Consider the following 20,347-nt stretch of genomic DNA (forward strand, 5'->3'; position numbering starts at 1 on the left):
ACTGATCTGACAATGGTACATATACCATCCTTTCCCTTTCTCAGTTCCCCCTCCCTGCCACTCCCCCAGCAACAATGCTGAAAGAGACAAACCTAAACCCCACCATGTGTTCCCTCCCACACCCCTGCAGTACATACCCAAAATAAAATCCTTTTCTCTGCTTCAAAAAATCCGAAATGACCTCTGTAAACAAACCCATGGAAAGAGGAGGACAGTAAGTCTGTAGTGAAGGTGGCCGTCAAGCAGCAGAAGAAGGTTTGCCAAGCCAGCCTGATGTCCCAGAACGAAGACACTTCCTCTAGTGTGAACAGGAGCCCACCAATGGGGGCACGAAATACGGAAGCAATCCCTGCTCCTGCACCAGCCGTGATGAAACTGCGCCTGCAACAGGCAGTGGAGTCAAAATTCAGATAACACAGAGGGAGAAAAAAAAACAAACCAGAAAAAAAAACTCTCTAGAAACATTTTTTCCTGTCAAACCTGGGGTTATGGAGCTGAATTTATAGACCTTATAGCTTATTTTGGGGATATTATAGCACCCTTCATCTCCAGGATTTGAGTCCAGACCTGTCCACCTTGACCTCCAGCCTTGACAAAAACGATGCTTTAACATCACTCAGGGTCCACAGCTCTGTGCCAGTGAGCTGGTGATCTAGTGCCAACCAGCCTAAGGCCAAGCAGATGTACCACTTCACACCCTGTAAGCAGTGCAGGGGGGTGAAATAATACAGGAAGAAAAGTAAGGAAGTTTGGGGTTCACTATAGAATGAAAGTACAGCCCCAGAGCCCATAGGCTCAACACACACTTCAGTCTGTAAATGTCTGAGAAATCCACGGGGTACACATATGCCTCGTCTCCTCCACACAAAGGCATGGACCTCAGAAAAGTCCTGAAGAGCAAACAAACTTATGCTGCTCTAAGCTGCTCTGGGAGCTCAGATGGTAGAGATCTGCACTGTGAGCCAGTTCCAGTAAAGACAAAAGAAATAATAAAGTAATAAAAAAATTAAAATAATTATGTGTTGTAAAGAAGGACATTAGTGGACAGTCTTCCTTTGTACATTTGTTCTTATTTATTTTCCCCCACACAACATAATCTTCTTTCCAAAGCATCAATTACATTACATGAAAACATCAGGCATCAGATAAATTACAGATTTTTTTTTTTTTATAAGGAAGTTCACAGTGTACAAAACAGAGGGAAGGACATAGAAAGAGGAAGTAAAATGATGATTGAATTCTGCCTTGGGAAATTGGATTCAAGTCCAGCATTTGCAGAGGATACTGGGGTGAGGCTGATACATGCACCAGTGCTCACCAGCTTATAAAACTTACATCTTCTGGTTGTGCTGCATATGAGCCCAGGGATAATTTACAGAAATTCTGAGTATTCAGTACTAGCTGAAGTAAATTATACAAAACACTTGAGTATTTTTGATATTAAGAAATGCCAAATACTCAGAGGAAAAAAAAAACCCCAAACAAAACAAAAAACCCAAAACCCAAACCAAATCAAACAAACAAAAAACCACAACAAAACCCTTCCAAAATCTAAATCAACAGATCAGAGTTATCTCCAAACATTAGAGGGCCCTCTATGGTGTCCACACATTTTCTCAGTTGAAAGATCAATGGCAAGAAGTATAATGGACAGAAAATAAAGGAAAAGATTGGAGAGTTCATAGAATTGTGGAATTATCAAGGTTGGAAAACCTTCAGGATTATCAAGTCTAAGCATCAGCTCTACACTACCATAACCTCTAAACCATGATGACTCCCAACCTGGGGGGATGGGAGTCATCATCCCAGTCCCTGTGAAGAAGCAAGGTCTCACTTAGAGTGAAATTTGTATTCTGCTGCTCACCAACACTCCTCCCTGTGAAGGGAGGACTTCCACACAACCTGTCTGTCCCAGGATGGTTCCTGACTTCCGGCTAATGCTCCTTTCTAATTATACCACTAATTGGCCCTGCAGAGAAAAACAGAGGTTCTTGCTGCAACTGCTGATTTCTTCCGTTACTAACACTTTGTTTAACTAGCGTGTCTCAGATCTATTTAAATGACTGTTCTTAACGGCAAAGGAGATCCTATATCTTCCCTTCAGTGCTTTTCAATTTTCTTTTAAGGTGCAGACAGTTCAGAGTGGCTGTTCATTTGAATTCTTTGCATTTCTTTAGGAAATTAACACATGGAGGCCTTTCTTTTTTTCCTTGCTTTAGAAAAAAAGGAACATTATTGTACAGGGCTTAGTATGCCAACAGGACTATAAGTACCATCCAGACAACATAAACCGGTATGTAATTTCTTTTTCTGGAAATTAATCTCATTAATTTCAGTAGAACTGTTCGCAAGGGAGAGCTTACCAGAGTTACTTCACAGGCAGGAATGAGCAGAGAAGAACCAGATTTAAAAAGTGTCACAAACAATTTACTTTTTCAAAACCAGACAAATAAAACAAGGGCCTCCTGTGCACACTGTGCAATCCGCACCATCTCTTTTTTCCTGGGCCAGCATTGTTAATTCGCTGATAAAGGCCATGTCTACAAATCCTGCATTTTTTCTCCCTCCTTATACAACCCAGAAGGCGATGGGAAAAGATCTTCAGTATTAATTTATCATTTCACAAGTGTTTGATAAAACAACTTCTGAACAGGTTGGGTTTTTTTTTTAATTAAAGAACTTTGAAGTTGTTTAATTAAACAACTTTCTTTTAATTAGAGCTGGTGGCTTTTTCCCCATTCCGAAGCGACAAACAGCAGGAGGGCTGAAAGAGTGATGGAGCAGCATCTCCATTTCCCTTCCAGGCGCAATGGGCTCACCAGCGACTTGCTGGACACTCCCCGGGTGCTGAAGGTGGGTGGTGGGATGGTTCCCTTCCCCAAGCCCCACTACTCTGGCCATCACTTACTTATCAGCTGAATTCCGAAACCTGGTGAAGATCGGGAGGTGGAGTCCAAGGGTGTCCGACTGCAGCTGGCTCAGGCCGCAACCCAGGAGAGCACTAAAAGTGATGTTGTATAATTGAGAGCACTCTTTTGGTAAATTATTCATAAATCAGCCATGGTTTAAAGGCAGGGGAGGACAGAGCCCTAGCCAGGGTGCAGCAGCAAAGCTAGAGTGGTTTCAACAGATTTAAACACGGAAAATGTTGAGCATGTCTTTTAGATATGCAAAGTCCTGTTGACATAAAGCAGGAGGCTATTAAAGACTTTCACATTCTTGACTCAGAGACTTAAATGTCTCTTTTGCAAGGAGTGTTGCGATGATAGACCATGAAAATGCCTTTTGAAGAACTGCATGTTAATGTGTGCCCAAGTGTGCGACACATCAGTCCATCATTTCAATCATCTGTTCCCAGGTTAATGACCATGGCAGCCAGGACAGCCCCACTTCTAACAGGAGATGTGTAATGATTTAAATTATTACAGTGTGTTCCCAGGCAACACTTCAAAACTACACTGAAATGGGGGAGAAAAATCCAAACCCTCAGTGAAATGAAAAATCTATTTGTTGTATAATCTTAGAAGACTTTTTTTACAAGACTGAAATTAGGGGCCTTAACGAATCTCTCAGAGGCTTTTAGCAACTTATGTGTGTTTATGTTTAATAAAAATGGTGGAGGGTTCCAGATAAATTAAATTAGACTAGCTCTTAATTCCTGTGTTTTGAAAAGGCACCATGTTAATACTGTGCTGACTTTCTTCATGGAATTATGAGTCAATTCTTTGGCTCACACATCCCTGTTACCAACCCAGCACAAAGGAGAAAAAAAAAAATAAAAATCACAGCTGCAGTCTCTGAGCTCCTGGAGACAAATGTCTGAAAGCAAAGAAAACAAAAGAAACCTAAAGGGAGAGCTAAACCTTAGTAATCATTGTCTGGAAGGTTTGTGTCTGCCTCTGACTAACCATGCGCTCCTATTTTTGAACATCTGAGTCATTCCTGCACCTCTGTGGAAATAAATAAATAAATGTAAACCCACGGAGTAACAGGAAATGTGAAAAGGTGATGGGGAGGAGAGGTTTGGTCAGGGTGGTGGAAGAGGTAGGGAACAAATCTAAAGGATTAATACTTTTGAAAAAAAGATCAGTAATAAACAGCAAACTGGCCAAGAACTGATCTGTGTCATGTTAGCAGAGGCCAATTTTACCATTTCTACTCAAGATATGGTTCAATAATGATAATAAAGTGCAGGGGGACTCTCCTCTAAATGATGAATGAAGGAAATTATGTCACTTACCAATTGAAAAGCCCCAAATCTGGCGTCCAGTCCTTACTAAGTTTGGCTGTATCGCAACACAGTCAATTTTAAGAACTGCTCTGGTCTACAGAGCAGGACTGGGCAACTCTCCTCTCCCCTTCTCAAAAGGCCTTGGGCTGTGATAGGGATTCTCTTTCTTTATAGCAAGGGCTGATAGAAACATTGTCTTCTAAAAAGACTATGAAGTCTCCTTTTCCCTAGCTAGAAACAGAATATTACGCTGCTGCATGAACCTGACTTGCAACCTGCCATCTGCAGAGGTTGCAAAGCGGCACCTGCCTTCTGTGGTCACCCTTACCTCATGGCTGGTGCCATGTTTGTAAGCTGGAGACATGGACCCCAAGGGCCCATCGATCCCACACCAGTCACCCTGCACAGCACTTGGGTGGGTGGCTGTAAAAACGTTGCCCCTTTTCTGCACAGCCACTTGAGACCAGCTTTATCTTTATACCGCCTTTGCAAAGGTAAAGGCAGTTTTATGGGAGGTAAAGCAGCCGGCAGGCCATAGCTGTGGGACAGGGTGCTTTCAGAAACAAAACTGACTGCAGTTGTCTAGATAACAGCTTGCTGAGCCCCATGGGGCATCAGGCTCAGGAACCAAGATGGTATTTAAAAACACATGGTGAAAAGGCGTTTTTCTTCACGGCCTGAACGCCTGTGCTAATATGAAGGAGGTGAAAAGAGCTCCCAAAGCAGAGCATTTTTTAAGCCACCAAGACAGGCCTTACAAACCCACGCCCTCAGCCTCATAGCTTTAACTTTTCACTGCTATTTCTTACCCCAGAAGGATCATGGGACCTTCTGGCCCACAGAAAAGCCCAGAGGCTACAGCCAGCACGCATGAGACGAATGTCCCTAAAAACGTCTTGATGTTAAAGAGATGTTGAATCGAAGTGCCATTCAGATACCCAATGATTTCTGGCAAGGCGAGTGGTGAACCTGCTGGGCAAAAGAACTGCAAGGGGGGGATGAGAGAGAAAGAGAGTCAACAATCATTTGATGTTGATGTGTTAGACAAAACACACATCCATGGATGTTAGACAAACAACACCTCTATGGTTGTGGTTTTGAAGTCCAGCCCTCCCCTTGCTCTGTTGATGAACAAACTTCCCCAGAATTAACCCAGATGCACATCATAACTTCTGGCTACACACGCAAAAATTGGAGCTTCCAACAGTGTGGCCATAAGCGTAATGAGACGAAAATGACTGACGAGGGCCCCTGCCCCAGGCCCCTGACATCCCTCCCAATGCCCAAAGCTGACCAGCCTCTTGCCTTTGCACAGGCTGTCTGGGGGCAGGGTGTACCTGTGAACCTGCATGATTTGTCCAGACAGTTAATTTTAGACAGCTTAAACCGGGTCAATTACCCATATAAGTGCAAACTGCGTTTTCCTACTGTTGATGGATTTTGGGGGAAGTTCAGTAAAACATTCACTCTTTCTCTCACCTATGCTGTTAATTGCCTGTCTGTAATTAAATTGAACACAGCAGGACAGTAAATGACAGAAAGGCTGAACGGTTGAGCCTTGCTGCCTTGTAAAAATACTGATCTGGGCTGCACGTGATACCCACATAGCACAGCTAAAAGCTCGATCTAAAGCCAACAATAATTTTTATAGGGACTGATAGTCTTTGGCTTAGGCCCCTTCCAAGCACCCAGTATTCACAAGTTAAACCAGCTGCCACTTGTATTTATTTTATAAACACCACATGCTAAGTGTAAATTGCATCGCCACCACCACTGATCTCACCCCAGACACTTTTATAAGAGTTACGAGCGGTGGAATCCAGCTTCAGGCTGAAGCCAAGAAAGACCTCTCCAATTGGGCAGTATAATAGAGGGGATTTTTTTTATACAAAACACCAAATTAACCAGTATGTGAAGAGCAAGACATTTGGTTTATCGCAGTGTTACAGGCTTGTTGCACAGGAGACACAACACTTACCAGCACTGAGCCTGAAGACAGAACCACCATGGCCAGCCCAGACCCAAGAGCACACAGCCAAGTCATGTGGATTTTGCCATCCTGTCCAGTTGACAAACAGATTAGTATATCAGCACCCATATGCCAGGTCCTGCTTTAATGCTTTTTTGTCCCACTGATTTTTGCAGACATAAGGTGTACCATAGAGAAAAAACAAACCAAGCAGTCTAGGCTCTTCAGAAGGATGGAAGTGAGTGAATGATGACTCTCAGAATCTAGACATGGGGGTTTCTTTCCACAACTTCTTACCTAGCTCTAAGAACACTATAAAGGATACTTTGCTAGTCATCGAGGCCCTTTTTAGGTCAGAAGCACTGTTAAGACCTGAAGAACATGCACAGGAAAAGACTAACTGGGTGTTTTCAGGAGTCATTTTGCCTGAACGGAGACTTCAAAGTCTTACATCAGTAATTGCCTTTACAAATTCGCAGCTATTATTATAGATAGAGTATATGTGAGCAAGCTCTTCCCTGCTTTATTCCAGCCAAAAGGACATCTCTCATACTACGCCTTCTCAGATCTAAAAAGCACATTTCAGTCTCCCTGGGTTCTCAGTTTGTTTGTTTGCATTTGGGCTGACCGCAGCCGTGCTGTCTCCAGAACTCCTCAGCTCCCACGTACTCTGTCGCCTTCCGCAGCGCTCAGCTGGGATTCATTGTGTGTGCAGGTCAAACACATCCCTTGCATTTCTGAGGTCACAGCTGGACACCACAGCCTTCCCGGCACCGTGTCCCACCAAGAGTTTTGTGAGTGCACTGTACAGCATTGCCAGACGGCAAAATGTGCAAAAAATGAGTTTTGCTCATCTGCAGCTGGAATGACATGTTTGGACTGATGTCAGAGCCTGTGAGAGCTTACCTCCCGTCCCTCTGGAACTGCCTAATACAGTAGGACAAATTTTCTAATACCACGGGACAACAGCACGCTGTTGTGATGCCCTGGAGCCAAACTGTGCTTTCTTTCTATATGTTCTTTATTTATACTTTAGTGTGCATATATGCACACATGCATCTATACACAAAGAAATGCATATACGTGTGTATGCATCTGTATTTGTCCACTGTTGGTGTATATTATAAATATATACACCATTTGCATATAAAAAAACCCAGGGAAATAATATCCCATGGGCATTACACATGCTTTCCACATGGAAAGGCTAAACTTGTTCATCTCTGGGATATTTCCTCTGATATATTCAGCCTCCAACTGGTCCACACAGAGTAAGTCTTCCTTCACATCTCTGTGAAGCGATTGAGATCTGTCCCTCAGCAGTTGGCAGCATTATTCCATTATCTTGATTTCACAGAACAGTGCAAAATGCATCCCTGTCTCCCTTGTACTGGAGAGCCCAGAGCTGGACACAGTCCTCCTCCAGATGTGGCCTCACCAGCTCTGAACAGAGGGAAAAGATCACCTCACTCCACCTGCTGCTGGCACTTAATGCAGCCCAGGAGGCTGTTGGCTGAAAATGTAACCCAATCACCCGTCCCTATCAAGCAATGCTTCCTTCCAGTTTTGGTTTTGTCTGAAAGTTTGCAGAGGGTGCTCTCTGTCCCACTGCCCTGACCATTAGTGAAGTTATCGAACAGTGTTTGCCCCCAATATTGACCCCGGGTATACCTGTGGTGACTAACCTCCAGATGGGCTTTTGGCCACTGATCATAATGCTCTGAGCCCAGGATGTATTCTCTGTATTCATCCTGGGTCACCTCTGCTTGATTCCACCTCTTGTATGCTTCCTTTTTGAGTTTTGCCAGGAGCTTCCTGCCACCTTTTGCTGTATGTCCCACTCTTTGGAATGGACTGTTCTTCACCATGGAGGAGATAATAACTGAAAAACAGCCAGCTATCTATTCTCTCCAGGATGGCTTCCCTTGTGATTCTTCCCAGCAGATCTCTGAACAGACCAAAGTGCTCTCCTGAAGTCCAGGACTGTGAACCTGCTTTTTGCTTCCCCCAGCTCATCTCGGGATCCTGTACACCATTAAGGCCAAATTAACCATCCCACAATAATCTATTGCAGCATTAGCAAAAGATGGCCACCCTAGACGTAGAAAGAACTACTGCATCTGACACCAGGTCCACATTCAGTAAGTACCTTAAGAGAAACCTAATCCCCTCCCCTGGACATCAACAATACCTAAAGCGGCACGTGCGCCTGATGTGCAAGGAGGAAGAGGAAGGCAACAATATTTTAAAGACTGCCCTCATCGATCTCATGACAAGAACTCCATGAGATGTTGTACTGTACAGGCTCAGCTGTTGCAGAGAACACCAAAGCACGCTGACACAAAGCACAGCAGGATAGGATAGCTGATGTCCACACCCACCTAGACAGGCAGCACTTCTAGTCAGCTAAAACTTTACAACGCGGATTTTCTGAAACACAAACAAAAACACAGCAGAGGTCACTCTGACTTTCTCTTGCTCACCTGCAGGTAATTTGCCACCAGGTCCCATTTCAATTTGATAAGGCAGTCAATTATCTGATGAGTCAGAAACCCCAGCATCCCAACGGCTGCGCCGATGAGCCCCATCAGCAGCCATCGATCCCACTCTTTTCTAGAAACAGGAAAACACAGTTACCTCTCAGCCTGCAGCACGGGACTGTTTCCTGTGCTTCCTCTCACAAACACGCAAGTTCCATTTTTAGAACACTGTGATTATGAACTGTGGCTGTATGAGCAAGAGGTGGGTTGTGACAGTATCTCTTTAGAAACAACAAAACTCTACCTTCAGGTGGAAGCCATTCCCATTTGGGCAAGGAACGTGGTTAGATTGGTTTGGGTTGGTTTTTTAATACCTAAGTAGCCCTGCAATCTGCCTTCGGGTGCTGATAGATGCCATCTCAACATTCAGTCATGGGAATCAGTAATTAAGCACTGAGCACTCAAAACTCTTTTCAAAGTAATTCCTATTTTTCTTCTATGCAACTAAGGCACTGGGCACCTGTCATACAAGTGTGTGAACCTTTACCTCTAGTTTCTGTCTCTCCTGAACTTACGCTTCTAATAATAATTGTTCACTAATAGTGATGTTTGATTTATTTTTAGCACCTCCTGGCACTAGAGCACCCCTACTGAGATTCAAATGTCACATTTCCTGCAGATTACATTAAGAGAGGATGAATTTCATGAAAAGCTTGAGTAAGGGAACATTCACCCAAACCTCTGCAATTTTTAAGTTTTACACATTAACTAGTGAAAAACATTCTTTTTTTTTTTTGCACATCCAAATACATTTCCAAGAGCAGAGCCACAAGCACTTTCAAAAGATGCTTTTAATGAAAGCTGCTCACCATCTGGACCTTTTTTTACACTCTCCTTTCAGAAACAATTGATAGCATTTTCTTAATTCCTTCCACTACCAGACATCTCCCCAGATTGTCCAAATTACCCATATCTTACAGGGAATTTAACAGTATTTAAGGTAAATTTACCTGTATGTTTTCTCTTGTAGCCACTTCTTATAAACTTCACTGTGTGAAGGCAAATAATCCAGACTCTCATGGGTTATCAGGTGTTCTCTCTCTTTTTCCTTGCAGCGATAGTATGCTAAATTGCTTCTGCTGATGCTACATTGCCTCCTAAAACTCTGAGGATGAATCAGATCAGGCCCATGATCTTCTGCCATTAACATCTCCTCTTCACCGTTTTCCCCATGTGTCCTATGGGAAAAAAGTGATGCCATTACAGTGGCCTCCAAGAATCTTTGGGCTGCCAACAAAGAGCGATGTGAGCCCAAGGTCAGTCTCCTTGGTACTGAAAGGGAAAGAAATGGAAAACCACACAAGGATGGAGTAGCTGTGGTGCAGAGCTTGGTTTGTGCCTGGGCTTGGTGTGCTGCAGACAGGCATAGACCCAGCACAGTCTAAGCAACAGAAACTCGTCTGAGCTGGAGCTCTCTGGTGAAGAAGTCACTCCAACAACAAACCGACCACTGCAGCAAGATCATCGCACCAGCTCCTTGCTGGCTGTTCAGAAGACAGGGACATTTAACTCATAGGGGCTTTGTCTGTTTTAAAGCAATAACCCCTTAGTGTGCTTTGGGCTGTCCAAAGATCTTAATCCGCCAATATAAACAGACAATTTAATTAAATAAAGCAAAGCCTAGGTCACAGTGACATACAGCTAAACCCTGAATTCTCGATATTATATAGGCACCCTAAAAAGGCTTATTCCCTAACAGTTTCCTCTGAATTTATAGATAAAATTTCTTTCTAGACAGATAAAAACCCACTTGCTAGGCTACCAAACTCACTGCAGCTTCCATACTTTACCCAAGGTGGTTCGCAAGGTGGCAGTTCAATCAAAGCAGAAAAAGACTCCATGTGTTTCGAATATTTACTGTAAATAAAAATCAGTAACATGCTATGTGTTTGCCACCAATACATCCATAGAGAAGTTACCTGACCACACACACACATGTTGCATGATCAATGAATTTCTCCAGCCAGAGGGTAATTGATGAGGAATAGCCATGTTCAAACTCTGATTTTTCACCTGCTCTTATCTAAAAAGTGCTAAGTGCTTTATTAAACACAGGAGCTCAGACCTCAGCTTTGAGTTTAAGCACAAAAAATGCTTTGTGATTATCCTGCTAATGTGTGCTTGTACAAAGTTGGGTTTAACTAGTCCTATCCCAAGTTTAAAACAGAGCAAAGAGAAGCAGAGCCCAGACGAGACAAGCAGACACCCAAGCTGAGACCCCAGTGCTGCTTCTTTCAGGGATGACAGGTCTGGCTACAGCAAGGTCTCCATTTAGCCCACTTCTGGAGCACAGAATCGTAGAATGGATACAGTTGGAAAAGACCTTCAAGGTCGAGTCCCACCACCTATCCAGCCCTACCAGGTACAACACTAGACCATGTCACCAAGCACAACATCTCTTCTTTTAAACACCTCCAGAGATGGTGACTCAATCACCTTGCTGGGCAGCCTGGGCCAATATCTGACAACCCTTTCAGTAAATAAATTGTTCCTAATATCCAACCTAATCTTCCTCTGACACAATGTAAGACTGTTTCCCCTTGCCCTGCTGCATAGGAATTCATATGATGTCATTTTTCTAATTGTGTTAGATCCAACTGGTCTATGTGACTAGATACGGGTGTTACAGAGACTGCAGCATAAGCAGAAATGCAAAATCCACTGAACAATACAAAAAGTGAAAAAACACCCCTAACCTTAAAACTAAAGCTTCCTTCCTAAGGGAAGGGGATGAGGCTAAGCCACACTGCTCGCAGGCAACACAGATACACCTCATTCCCTGCCACGCCGACTTGTTATGTAAACAGGGTGGCTGTTTTTTCCCCAAACAGGAACACCGTTACCACCTGTAAGAGCACACCTGAGAGCACACCTGAGCACTTGCCTTTGCTGTCCCTCGCTGCAAAACCCGAAGCTGTCGGCTCCTCTTCCGTCAGCCGAGAACCCAGCACAGTCTGCACAGCGCCAGCTCAGCTGTGCTGCAAATTCCCTCAGGCACCCAACAGGGTGTTCAAATCTTAAACCCCCAAAACAGAGCACCAATGGGTCTTTCCAAACTTGGACCCTTAATTGTACTTTCTTTCACGGACTCCTCCACAGCTAACTTAAACCCACTGGTATGCTCACTTATCTGAACCGCGTTTTGTGAACCTCCAAGAAGGAGCACACAGGTGGCCAGGGTCCAAAAGCAGGAAGTGGGGGGACACCCGAGGCTGCAGGGGGGCACAGCTGCGTCCCAGCAAGGCAGGAGCAGAGACAGCTCTGCAGAGGACAGACAAGGCCTTACAAAGTATACACACACACAGGGCATTTGTTCAGTGTTTTTTCTCTCCTTACCAGGAAAACATTTTCAAAGTACTTAAGATGAAGAAGGCAAATGAAGATTGGGGGTGTAAAAGCGTTCTGTGCCACAAATCCCTCTGCTGGAAACACATACTGATTTAATCACCTTGTCAGAATTTGACCACAGAGCTACACATTTTGGCTGCCATTGTTAAATGTGCTCACTCACACATGCCCCATGACACCAAGCATCTTTCTTCTGCAAAGTAATTACCAGCCCTATGGAGCCTGTGTGAGGATTGTTGTGCTTTCTGCTGTAAGTTTTCATCTCCAAGCATTACACAAGGATCTCTGCATAACCAAGAGCTCCCATAGGCAAGTGTAGGCAATGATGGAAGAAGACCTTCTCCGTACTGGAATGTAAATCACAGATTCACACAGAATCACAGAATTGTAGGGGTTGGAAGGGACCTCAAGAGATCATTGGGTCCAATCCCCCTGCCAGAGTATGTTCCCTAGGACAGATTGCACAGGTAAGCATCCAGACGGGTCTTGAATATCTCCAGAGAAGGAGACTCCACACCACCCTAGGCAGCCAGTCCCAGGGCTCCATCACCCTCACTGTCCTGTCTCCACAGACCACTGAAAAGAGGCTGGTCATTTCCCCTTGTGTCCCATACTTGAGATATTTATAAACATTAATAGGATCCCCTCTCAGTCTTCTTTTCTCAAGGCTGAACAGCCCCAGTTCATTCACCCTTTCCTTATAGGGGAGATGCTTCAGGCCCTTAATCATCCTTGTAGCCCTCCGCTGGACTCTAAGAGATCCCTGTCTTTTTTATACCAGAGAAGTATACTATATTGAGTATTATATAATCCTTCCCAACCCCAAGGACAACAGAGAATCCAGGCTGTGACAGCTCCCAGGTTTTCAACTCATTTCTGACTTATGATGCCTGGTTCTGCAACTGTTGCTACCTTAAAACTCTGGAGAGATCACCACCTAATTAGGAAGCACTACTTCGGGGACAAGAAGGCAAAGGAGGTGTCTATATTCTGTGCTCATTGCTACAGCAACTTAGTAGCTACACACCTCTTCGAGTAAATGCATTGAGGATTCAAGCTCTAAATTTAGTATTACTTAGTCAGGGGAAAGTTATGAAACATTAGGGGGGAATAAAACCCATGCTTTCAGGCTGCCAAGACCCTGTTTGGGAACCACAGAGGTCCTCACTCCCCTCCCAGGCAGCTTCCGTGCAGACCATGGGCAGATGCCAGCACTATAAGCACAAGCAGGCTCTGCTTTGCTGCCCCCAGTTTGGACCTGGAAAGTAGCTCCCTTGAAATCAGAAAGATCAGCAAAGGATGGGACTGCTGCTGCTTGGTGATCTGGATTACAGGTGAGGTGTGCTGAACAGAAGTGCAGCTACCACATGGTTATCACTAACCAGCCCTGCCAACAAAAAAATTAGATCTACCCTAAGTAACTGGGGAGAAAGAGCAACAGAGTTTTATTTGCTTAAACATATTGTAAACATGAGAGTACGTACACGCAGGTGCCTGGATGAGTTATTTATCCTTCAGAAGACAGAGGTGGAATAATTCCAACCAATACTGCAAAAATACCAAATAAATACTGCTAAATTAACAAGCCCCAGCAAATAAGAACTACCCTCCAAACAGCATTAGTGACACAGCGTGAATTTAATACCAAAACATTTTTTCACTTGTCTTTAAATAGTACAGACATAAACTAGGTTCCAGCCACTACACATAAAAGCACCTACAACAGAACTCCAGTTCTTGCTATGCTTGTACTAAAGCACTCCTACCTGGGCACAAATTACATCACCCATATAGCTGAATGGCTATACAATGTAATGTCAGCTGTATATCATAGAACGGTCTGCATTGGAAGGGACCCAAGGATCTATAGAGTTCCAACCCCCGCCATAGGCAGGGCCACCAACCTCCAGGCCTGGATCTACGCAAGATTGCCCAGGGCCCCATCCAACCTGGCCTTGAACATCCCCAGGGACGGGGCATCCACCACCTCTCCAGGCAGTCCATTCCAGCCCCTCACCACACTCTATGTAAAGAACTTCCCCCTGATATCTAATCTCTACATTCCCCCCTGTTTAGTTGCAGGCGTGTAAAAAACAGGCAAATACTGAGCTGACACTCCAGTCTTACATAGAGAGCGAGCAATGTCAGGAGTTGTATATACTCAAATTGTACAAATTCCTTCCCTCCCCACTTGCCCCTTGCCTCTGGTTACAGGGTCCTTAGTGCAGCGTATGGGATTTGTTCATCTATCAAGTAAAGCAGTGCACCGGTTCTGCTGGCCTCTGGGTTAACACTAACAACCACACCGATACTACAGAACCATAAAATCACAAAACTACAGTCGTGTTAGAGAACGAGAGCCAACATCCTTACACTGAATGAATAATGCAATGATTCAAATGCATCTGAATGTGAAAGTGAAGAGTGCCCTGGTGAGGCCGCATCTGGGATATTGTTCCCAGTTCTGGGCCCCTCAGTACAAGAAGGGCATAGAATTCCTGAGAGTCCAGCGCAGGGCCACCAAGGTGATTAAGAGAGTAGAACACCTTCCTTATGAGAAAAGGCTGAGGGAGCTGGGTCTCTTTAGCTTGGAGGAGACTGAGGGGTGACCTTATTAATGTTTATAAATATGTGAAGGGCGAGAGTCGGGAGGATGGAGCCAGGCTCTTCTCAGTGATGGCCAGTGATAGGACAAGGGGCAACAGGTGCAAACTGGAGCACAGGAAGTTCCATGTGAATGTAAGGAGAAACTTTTTCCCTGAGGGTGACAGAGCACTGGGACAGGCTGCCCAGAGAGGCTGCCGAGTCTCCTTCTCTGGAGACATTCAAAACTCGCCTGGATGCATTCCTGTGTGATCTAGTCTAGGTGATCCTGCTCTGGCAGGGGGGTTGGATGAGATGATGTTTCGAGGTCCCTTTCAACTCCTAACATTCTGTGATTCTGAGTGTATGAAATGCCAAGAGAGTTACTGCTCTAAGGAACAGCTTCTGCAGTTCAGAACTGGTCTTTTTAACTGACTGAAAGCAGGACATTTGGATCAAGAGCTTCCAAAGCAGTACTCTATTCACAGCATACCCCTGCAAAGATCAACACCATTACACTACTAATTGAGGTGACACTCAAAGATTTTAAATGAGTGTTTAATGCACAATCCAAGTGACAGCTCAAGGAAGCAAATAATTATCATTGGGATTGAACAGTGATATAAAAACATGGCTAACCAGACACATCAGGGCTAACAACTTTTCATTTCACAGTATTCAGCACTTCAAAGTTACAGCATTTAAGGAACGAAAGTGCAGTACTAACTTAGAGTGAGGATATTGCTGTAAACGCAATGACTCATTTGATGCTGACTGTAAGGGCATCGATGTTTGGAGCATCTCCTGATAAGGCTGTAAGGAATCTAATGCAGTTACAGGTTAGCAGTACTGTAGGAGACCATGAATTTTAACTTGCAAATCTTCATAGAGAAAACAAGTATACATACAACAGGAAACGGTTTCAGAAAACACCAACCAAGGTGACCATGCCTGTCTCCACGAATCCTGACACGTGGCAAGGAGTTATTTTAGAGATTTCTCAGAACTGGGTGGTCCCTCAGTTCAAAGTGTGACAGACCACCCAGAGATGAGAGGTAACACTCTCCTGGAACTCCAGTCCAGCAGACAACAAACAGTGGAAACTGTCGGCCACAATAGGCAGAGGTCAGGGATGCTGGCAACTCGCCTGATAGCACGACAAAAGCAAAGAGCTTTTGGCACAGACTCTTCTCTTTAGTAGTATCAACTCTATTATTAAACTTTATTATTACACTGACCACCAATCATTTAGGATTGACCTGGGAACTAACAAACCAGCTGCCAGCATCACACACTTCCCTTTGTGGTTTGGGTTCACAGGGCTCCTTGGTCGCAAGTTTTGCCTATCAAAACCTAAAAGAACCAGTCACCTCAACCTGCTGTACTTCACCACTCTGTTTAACCATTTCAAATGCAGGAATACTCTACCTCAGAAAAGGGAGCCAGATTAATAGAACCAGGCTAGATCTTGTCAGGATGAATTTAAGGAGTTACTATTGCTCTCTCATCTCCCAAAGTTAAAATGTGATTTGGTAGGCATCTGACCTCCAGCTGGGGTCAACCCACCACAAAACACTCTTCCACATCTTCATAACAACCTCACAGCTCTCCTGTCTGAGCTGCTCTCATCCCAATTTTAACAGCTTTTATTCCTGTGACAATTGGAAAAAACACCAGTTGAATTTTCATGGTCTATTATCCAGTCAAGTCAGTAACATACGTGTTTACCTCAACCAGGTTTCTTCTTTTCTTCATAATTTTTAACTAATAGAAATTACAGAGGGAAATCAAACCCTTCCCCCCTCCTTTCTCATGCTTGAAATATAACAGTAATATAATTAAAATAAGAAAATTAAAAGCCAAACCAAAACCAGCCACTGTGCTACATCAGCATACCAGACCTACACACCTACAGCAGTCCCCAGGGAGCAGAGCAGGAACAAGCACAGAGCAGCTGATGAAAACCTTCCTTGTTTATGTCTGCACAGCCATCCCCTCAGTATTTCTGAGCTAACAAATACACAGTATACTTTTTTTTAACCCAAGCCACATAGTTTATAGATTATAAAACCATGTTTACATTTTAACTGTACTGCATATATTAAAAGCAGAAGTTTGGGATGCTTTCCCTTAAGAAATGGTGAAAACTCATAAATTAGCATAGAAAACATGCATTATATCAAGGGAACCCAGCACTGGCTATCTGTGCATTATCTCAACATCATCCATTAAGTTACTCATTTATATAGTTTGGCACTAGGATAAATAATAAGAAGCTTTTTATTTTTATCGCTATTTAAAGACTGAAAAACTTCATGGAACTGTCTGAATACAGGACTGCTACTCAGGAGTTGGTACGTGACACGTATTTCCTGGGACAGAATTTACGGTATGTTCATTTACAACTTGAGCTGAAGGTACAGACCCATCTAGGAACCCAAACCAAACATTTTATTAATGCATTAACACCAAGGTGATGTAGAAAGCTGGTATTTTAACTATTGGATGGAGGACTCAAGATCAGCCAGTGAAATGTGTTCTTTTGTACCATTTTAAAGCAGCAAGCATGTTACTTTCATGCTTCCAACATCACAGGCAATACATCCTTGTGTCACTTTAGCCCATGCTCAGCTGGGCATCAGCTCTGCCACAGGAAAGTTGTAATATGCTGTTTCAGGGAACACCACAATCATCAGAACAGGTACAAGAAGAAAACCCTTTCCCACAGTTATTTCATTATGAGGCCTTATCACAGATGTATTAGTAAATTTCAAAGCAGCAGCACTGTTATTTTTATTATTGAAGACAGACCACAGGCATTCATCATGTTCTCTGAAGTGGAAAAGACCTCTCCACCTCACAAACCTTCCCTGGCTTCACAAGATTTCTGAACACATTATTCAGAAAAGGTTCTGTCCCACTGCTTCACTATTTCAGATTTTACTTGCACTGAAAGATCAACGGCAGTTTTAACATCACCTTTTTTTGTTACAGCAATGCATATTCAGACTTGCTTAATGCCAGGGTATTCCTCCTCCCCTAGCAGTCAAGACCAGCCGCACCAGGGGCGGCCTGGCTCCATTTTCACCAGCTAGAGGTCAGAATAAAACCAGTAGCCAGACATCCCGCCTCTGTCCCGGGACGATGAGCAGCTGGCCAGCCACAGGTGCCTTCTCCATCTAAAGGTACTGCAAGAAAAGCGTAATAAATTTTTGTTTTAATTACTGTCCAGGAAGCTACTAAAGAGGAACCACATTTCCACAAACTCACCACAGAAGTAGCCACGTAAAACACAAGCACTTGTCTGAAGCACGGAGTTTATTATTATTATTGTAATTATTATTATTGATCAACGGAAGGTACTGTAATTGATGCACTGAAGGCTCCCTTTAGGCACCCCTATACAGTAACAACCATGGAGGAGGAGCGTGGATGATGGATTTATTTCAGAATAGCTGAGGGATTCCTTCCTGACTCGGTCTGGCTGGGCGTCCAGTCGTCACGACGTGCTTTCAGGAAGAGGAGAGCGATCAAGGCTGCTGGTAGGTGCACACCCTGCAACACTTCACCTACTTTATTGTAAACAAGTAAGGCACGTTATCCTTAATGTGGATATTCCCATAGGCTTCCCATGGTATCTCCATGTTTACGAAGCACGAATCACACCACCTCTGGTGTGTGTGGTTTTTTTTCTTTGCTTCATAGTAAACTCATCCCTCCCTCAAACAACCAAACCACAAAAACCCTGGCAACCTGTCAGAGCACAAAGCTAGTTTAAATCCCAGTTGATGACCACCAGCACGTGAATTTTCAAATGCAACTTTAAAAAAAAACATTCTGTTTAGGAATTTCACACTTTGCGCCTCACACAACCGGCTTCAAATGGTGCTCTACTTCCACCGAGGCAGATTCAAGAAGGAACAAAAAAAATAAATACATATTTGCTAACAACAGCACATTCAAATCTTGCCAAAAGAACACAACGCAGATGAAATACTTGCAGGAGAAACATTACAATCCCAGCATCTAAGTAGGGTTAACCTATGAAAAACCAAAAGATTCCCAAGCAAACACCGATCAGACAGAGACACCTGCAGAACAACGTAACCTTTCTGGAGGAGGGTAAGCAGCAGTGCTTCACAGTCTTCTTCAGGTAGTAACAGTTTCGAGGAGGCTCTTGACTTCATGCAGTCGTCAAAGACACTTTTAAAATTTTCTAATTAATTACACTTCGGCTTCTTCCAGTGCCAGCAAAATGTAAAACTAACACACTTAAATCACCGCAGGAGTATTTTTACAGTCACCCTTTATATTACACACCCTGGTGTCAGGCATGGGGTCATCTCCCTCCACAACTTCAGTTTTTTTCCTTCTGCAAAATGTATCTGCTTACAGCTGGCTACGCAGATTTCCACAGATTCAAACGCTCAGAGTACAGACAAGTTACTGTGAAGGACCTTGTCTGTAGTCCAAGTAACCGCTGCTGGATCAACCTGCACCACGTACAACTGAGTGAACACCAACCCTTTCTTGTGCTCCACGAGTCAGTCAATCATGCTGAAATAATGTTACCAATGGCATGACAGTCTATGAGAAATTCTCATTCAGTAGTTGATGCTGACATTTCCTCCAAAATTCACATCTCAGGACTGTACAGTCTGTTATCTTACTTGATTAAATATAGATTAGCAGTGTTAGCATAAGAAAAGATTTAATGGCATCAAAATACTCAAATCAAGTAAGAAAATGTTGCAATGCACTTCAGCCAAACCATCACAAATGATGTGTTTATAAGTACAGACAGGAGGTAGCTGGCAGCTTCAAATCCACCTATTCCGGATGTGTCCAATTTGTCTAAAAAGCACAAACTGACAAATACCAATTAAGCCTTTCCATTATAAAAAAAAAAACCCAGAACACCTAATTTATTGCTTTTAAAGATTCATTCTTTACATCAGAAACAGGCAAAGGCATATCAAAGAACGTAACCTGGCTGCTGATGGCTTTTGATTACATTCACGTTTTCAAAAGAACCACCAAATCAAAATTTGAAAGCAAATAGCTAACTCGCTCCCAGCATTATACGTGCTCACCACAAAGAACAAAGGCTTGTGTTTTCCAAGAGGTGGGGTGGGAGAAGAAGGTGTGTTTTCCAAAAGGATAGATAGCGTTAACCACTTTCTTATGAGAAATCAGTAACAGAACTAAAACCAGTGCTCCCACCAGACAGAACGCACTGAAAACACAGACCAACAACTGCAGGAGAGGCAGAAAGCGCTCTAGCTATGCAGACAGTGGTGTCATGGCACGTGACACATGGAGCGCAGATGGAAACACGATGATCCGTACCACAGGTGTAATGTTTATTAAAGCTTCCTGAAGTTTCTTTTTTGTGTGTGTTTCAGAAACAGAAAAAGTGGAACAGGCAAGAAAGAAAAAGCCAAGAAATTTAAAAGATGAAAAGATGCAAGAAAGCAAGAATCAAGGCAGCAACTGCGGAAGGAAGAGAGAGGACTGAGAAGTAGGACAGACTTCAACAACAGAGTGTGAAAACTGCTCAGAGGTCACATAAGCAAAGTGAAAGTTACGCTCATTTCTCAAAAGCATCTGACAGGGAGGAGAAGGGGAGGTGGGCAGGCAAGGGGTTTTTTGTTTTATTTTTGCAGTTGTTTTGGG

At 43.6% G+C, this 20,347-nt stretch overlaps 1 protein-coding gene across 1 annotated transcript in view; it reads right to left on the reverse strand.

The window, feature by feature from the left end:
* LOC311189023 (chloride channel protein C-like) overlaps window positions 1–9,941 on the reverse strand; it is a gene marked incomplete at both ends in the record, with an annotated part of 74,903 nt that extends 64,962 nt beyond the window's left edge. Inside the window, 6 exons of the mRNA XM_084260607.1 lie at window positions 138–381; window positions 2,909–3,001; window positions 5,041–5,216; window positions 6,210–6,290; window positions 8,684–8,813; window positions 9,691–9,941. Coding sequence (XP_084116733.1) covers window positions 138–381; window positions 2,909–3,001; window positions 5,041–5,216; window positions 6,210–6,290; window positions 8,684–8,813; window positions 9,691–9,941 — 975 coding nt within the window. The remainder of the gene's footprint in view (window positions 1–137; window positions 382–2,908; window positions 3,002–5,040; window positions 5,217–6,209; window positions 6,291–8,683; window positions 8,814–9,690) is intronic.
* Window positions 9,942–20,347: the final 10,406 nt, after the last annotated feature.

This window comes from Gallinula chloropus (assembly GCF_964237585.1).
Source record: "Gallinula chloropus genome assembly, chromosome: 2".
NCBI classification, from domain to species: Eukaryota; Metazoa; Chordata; class Aves; order Gruiformes; family Rallidae; genus Gallinula; species Gallinula chloropus.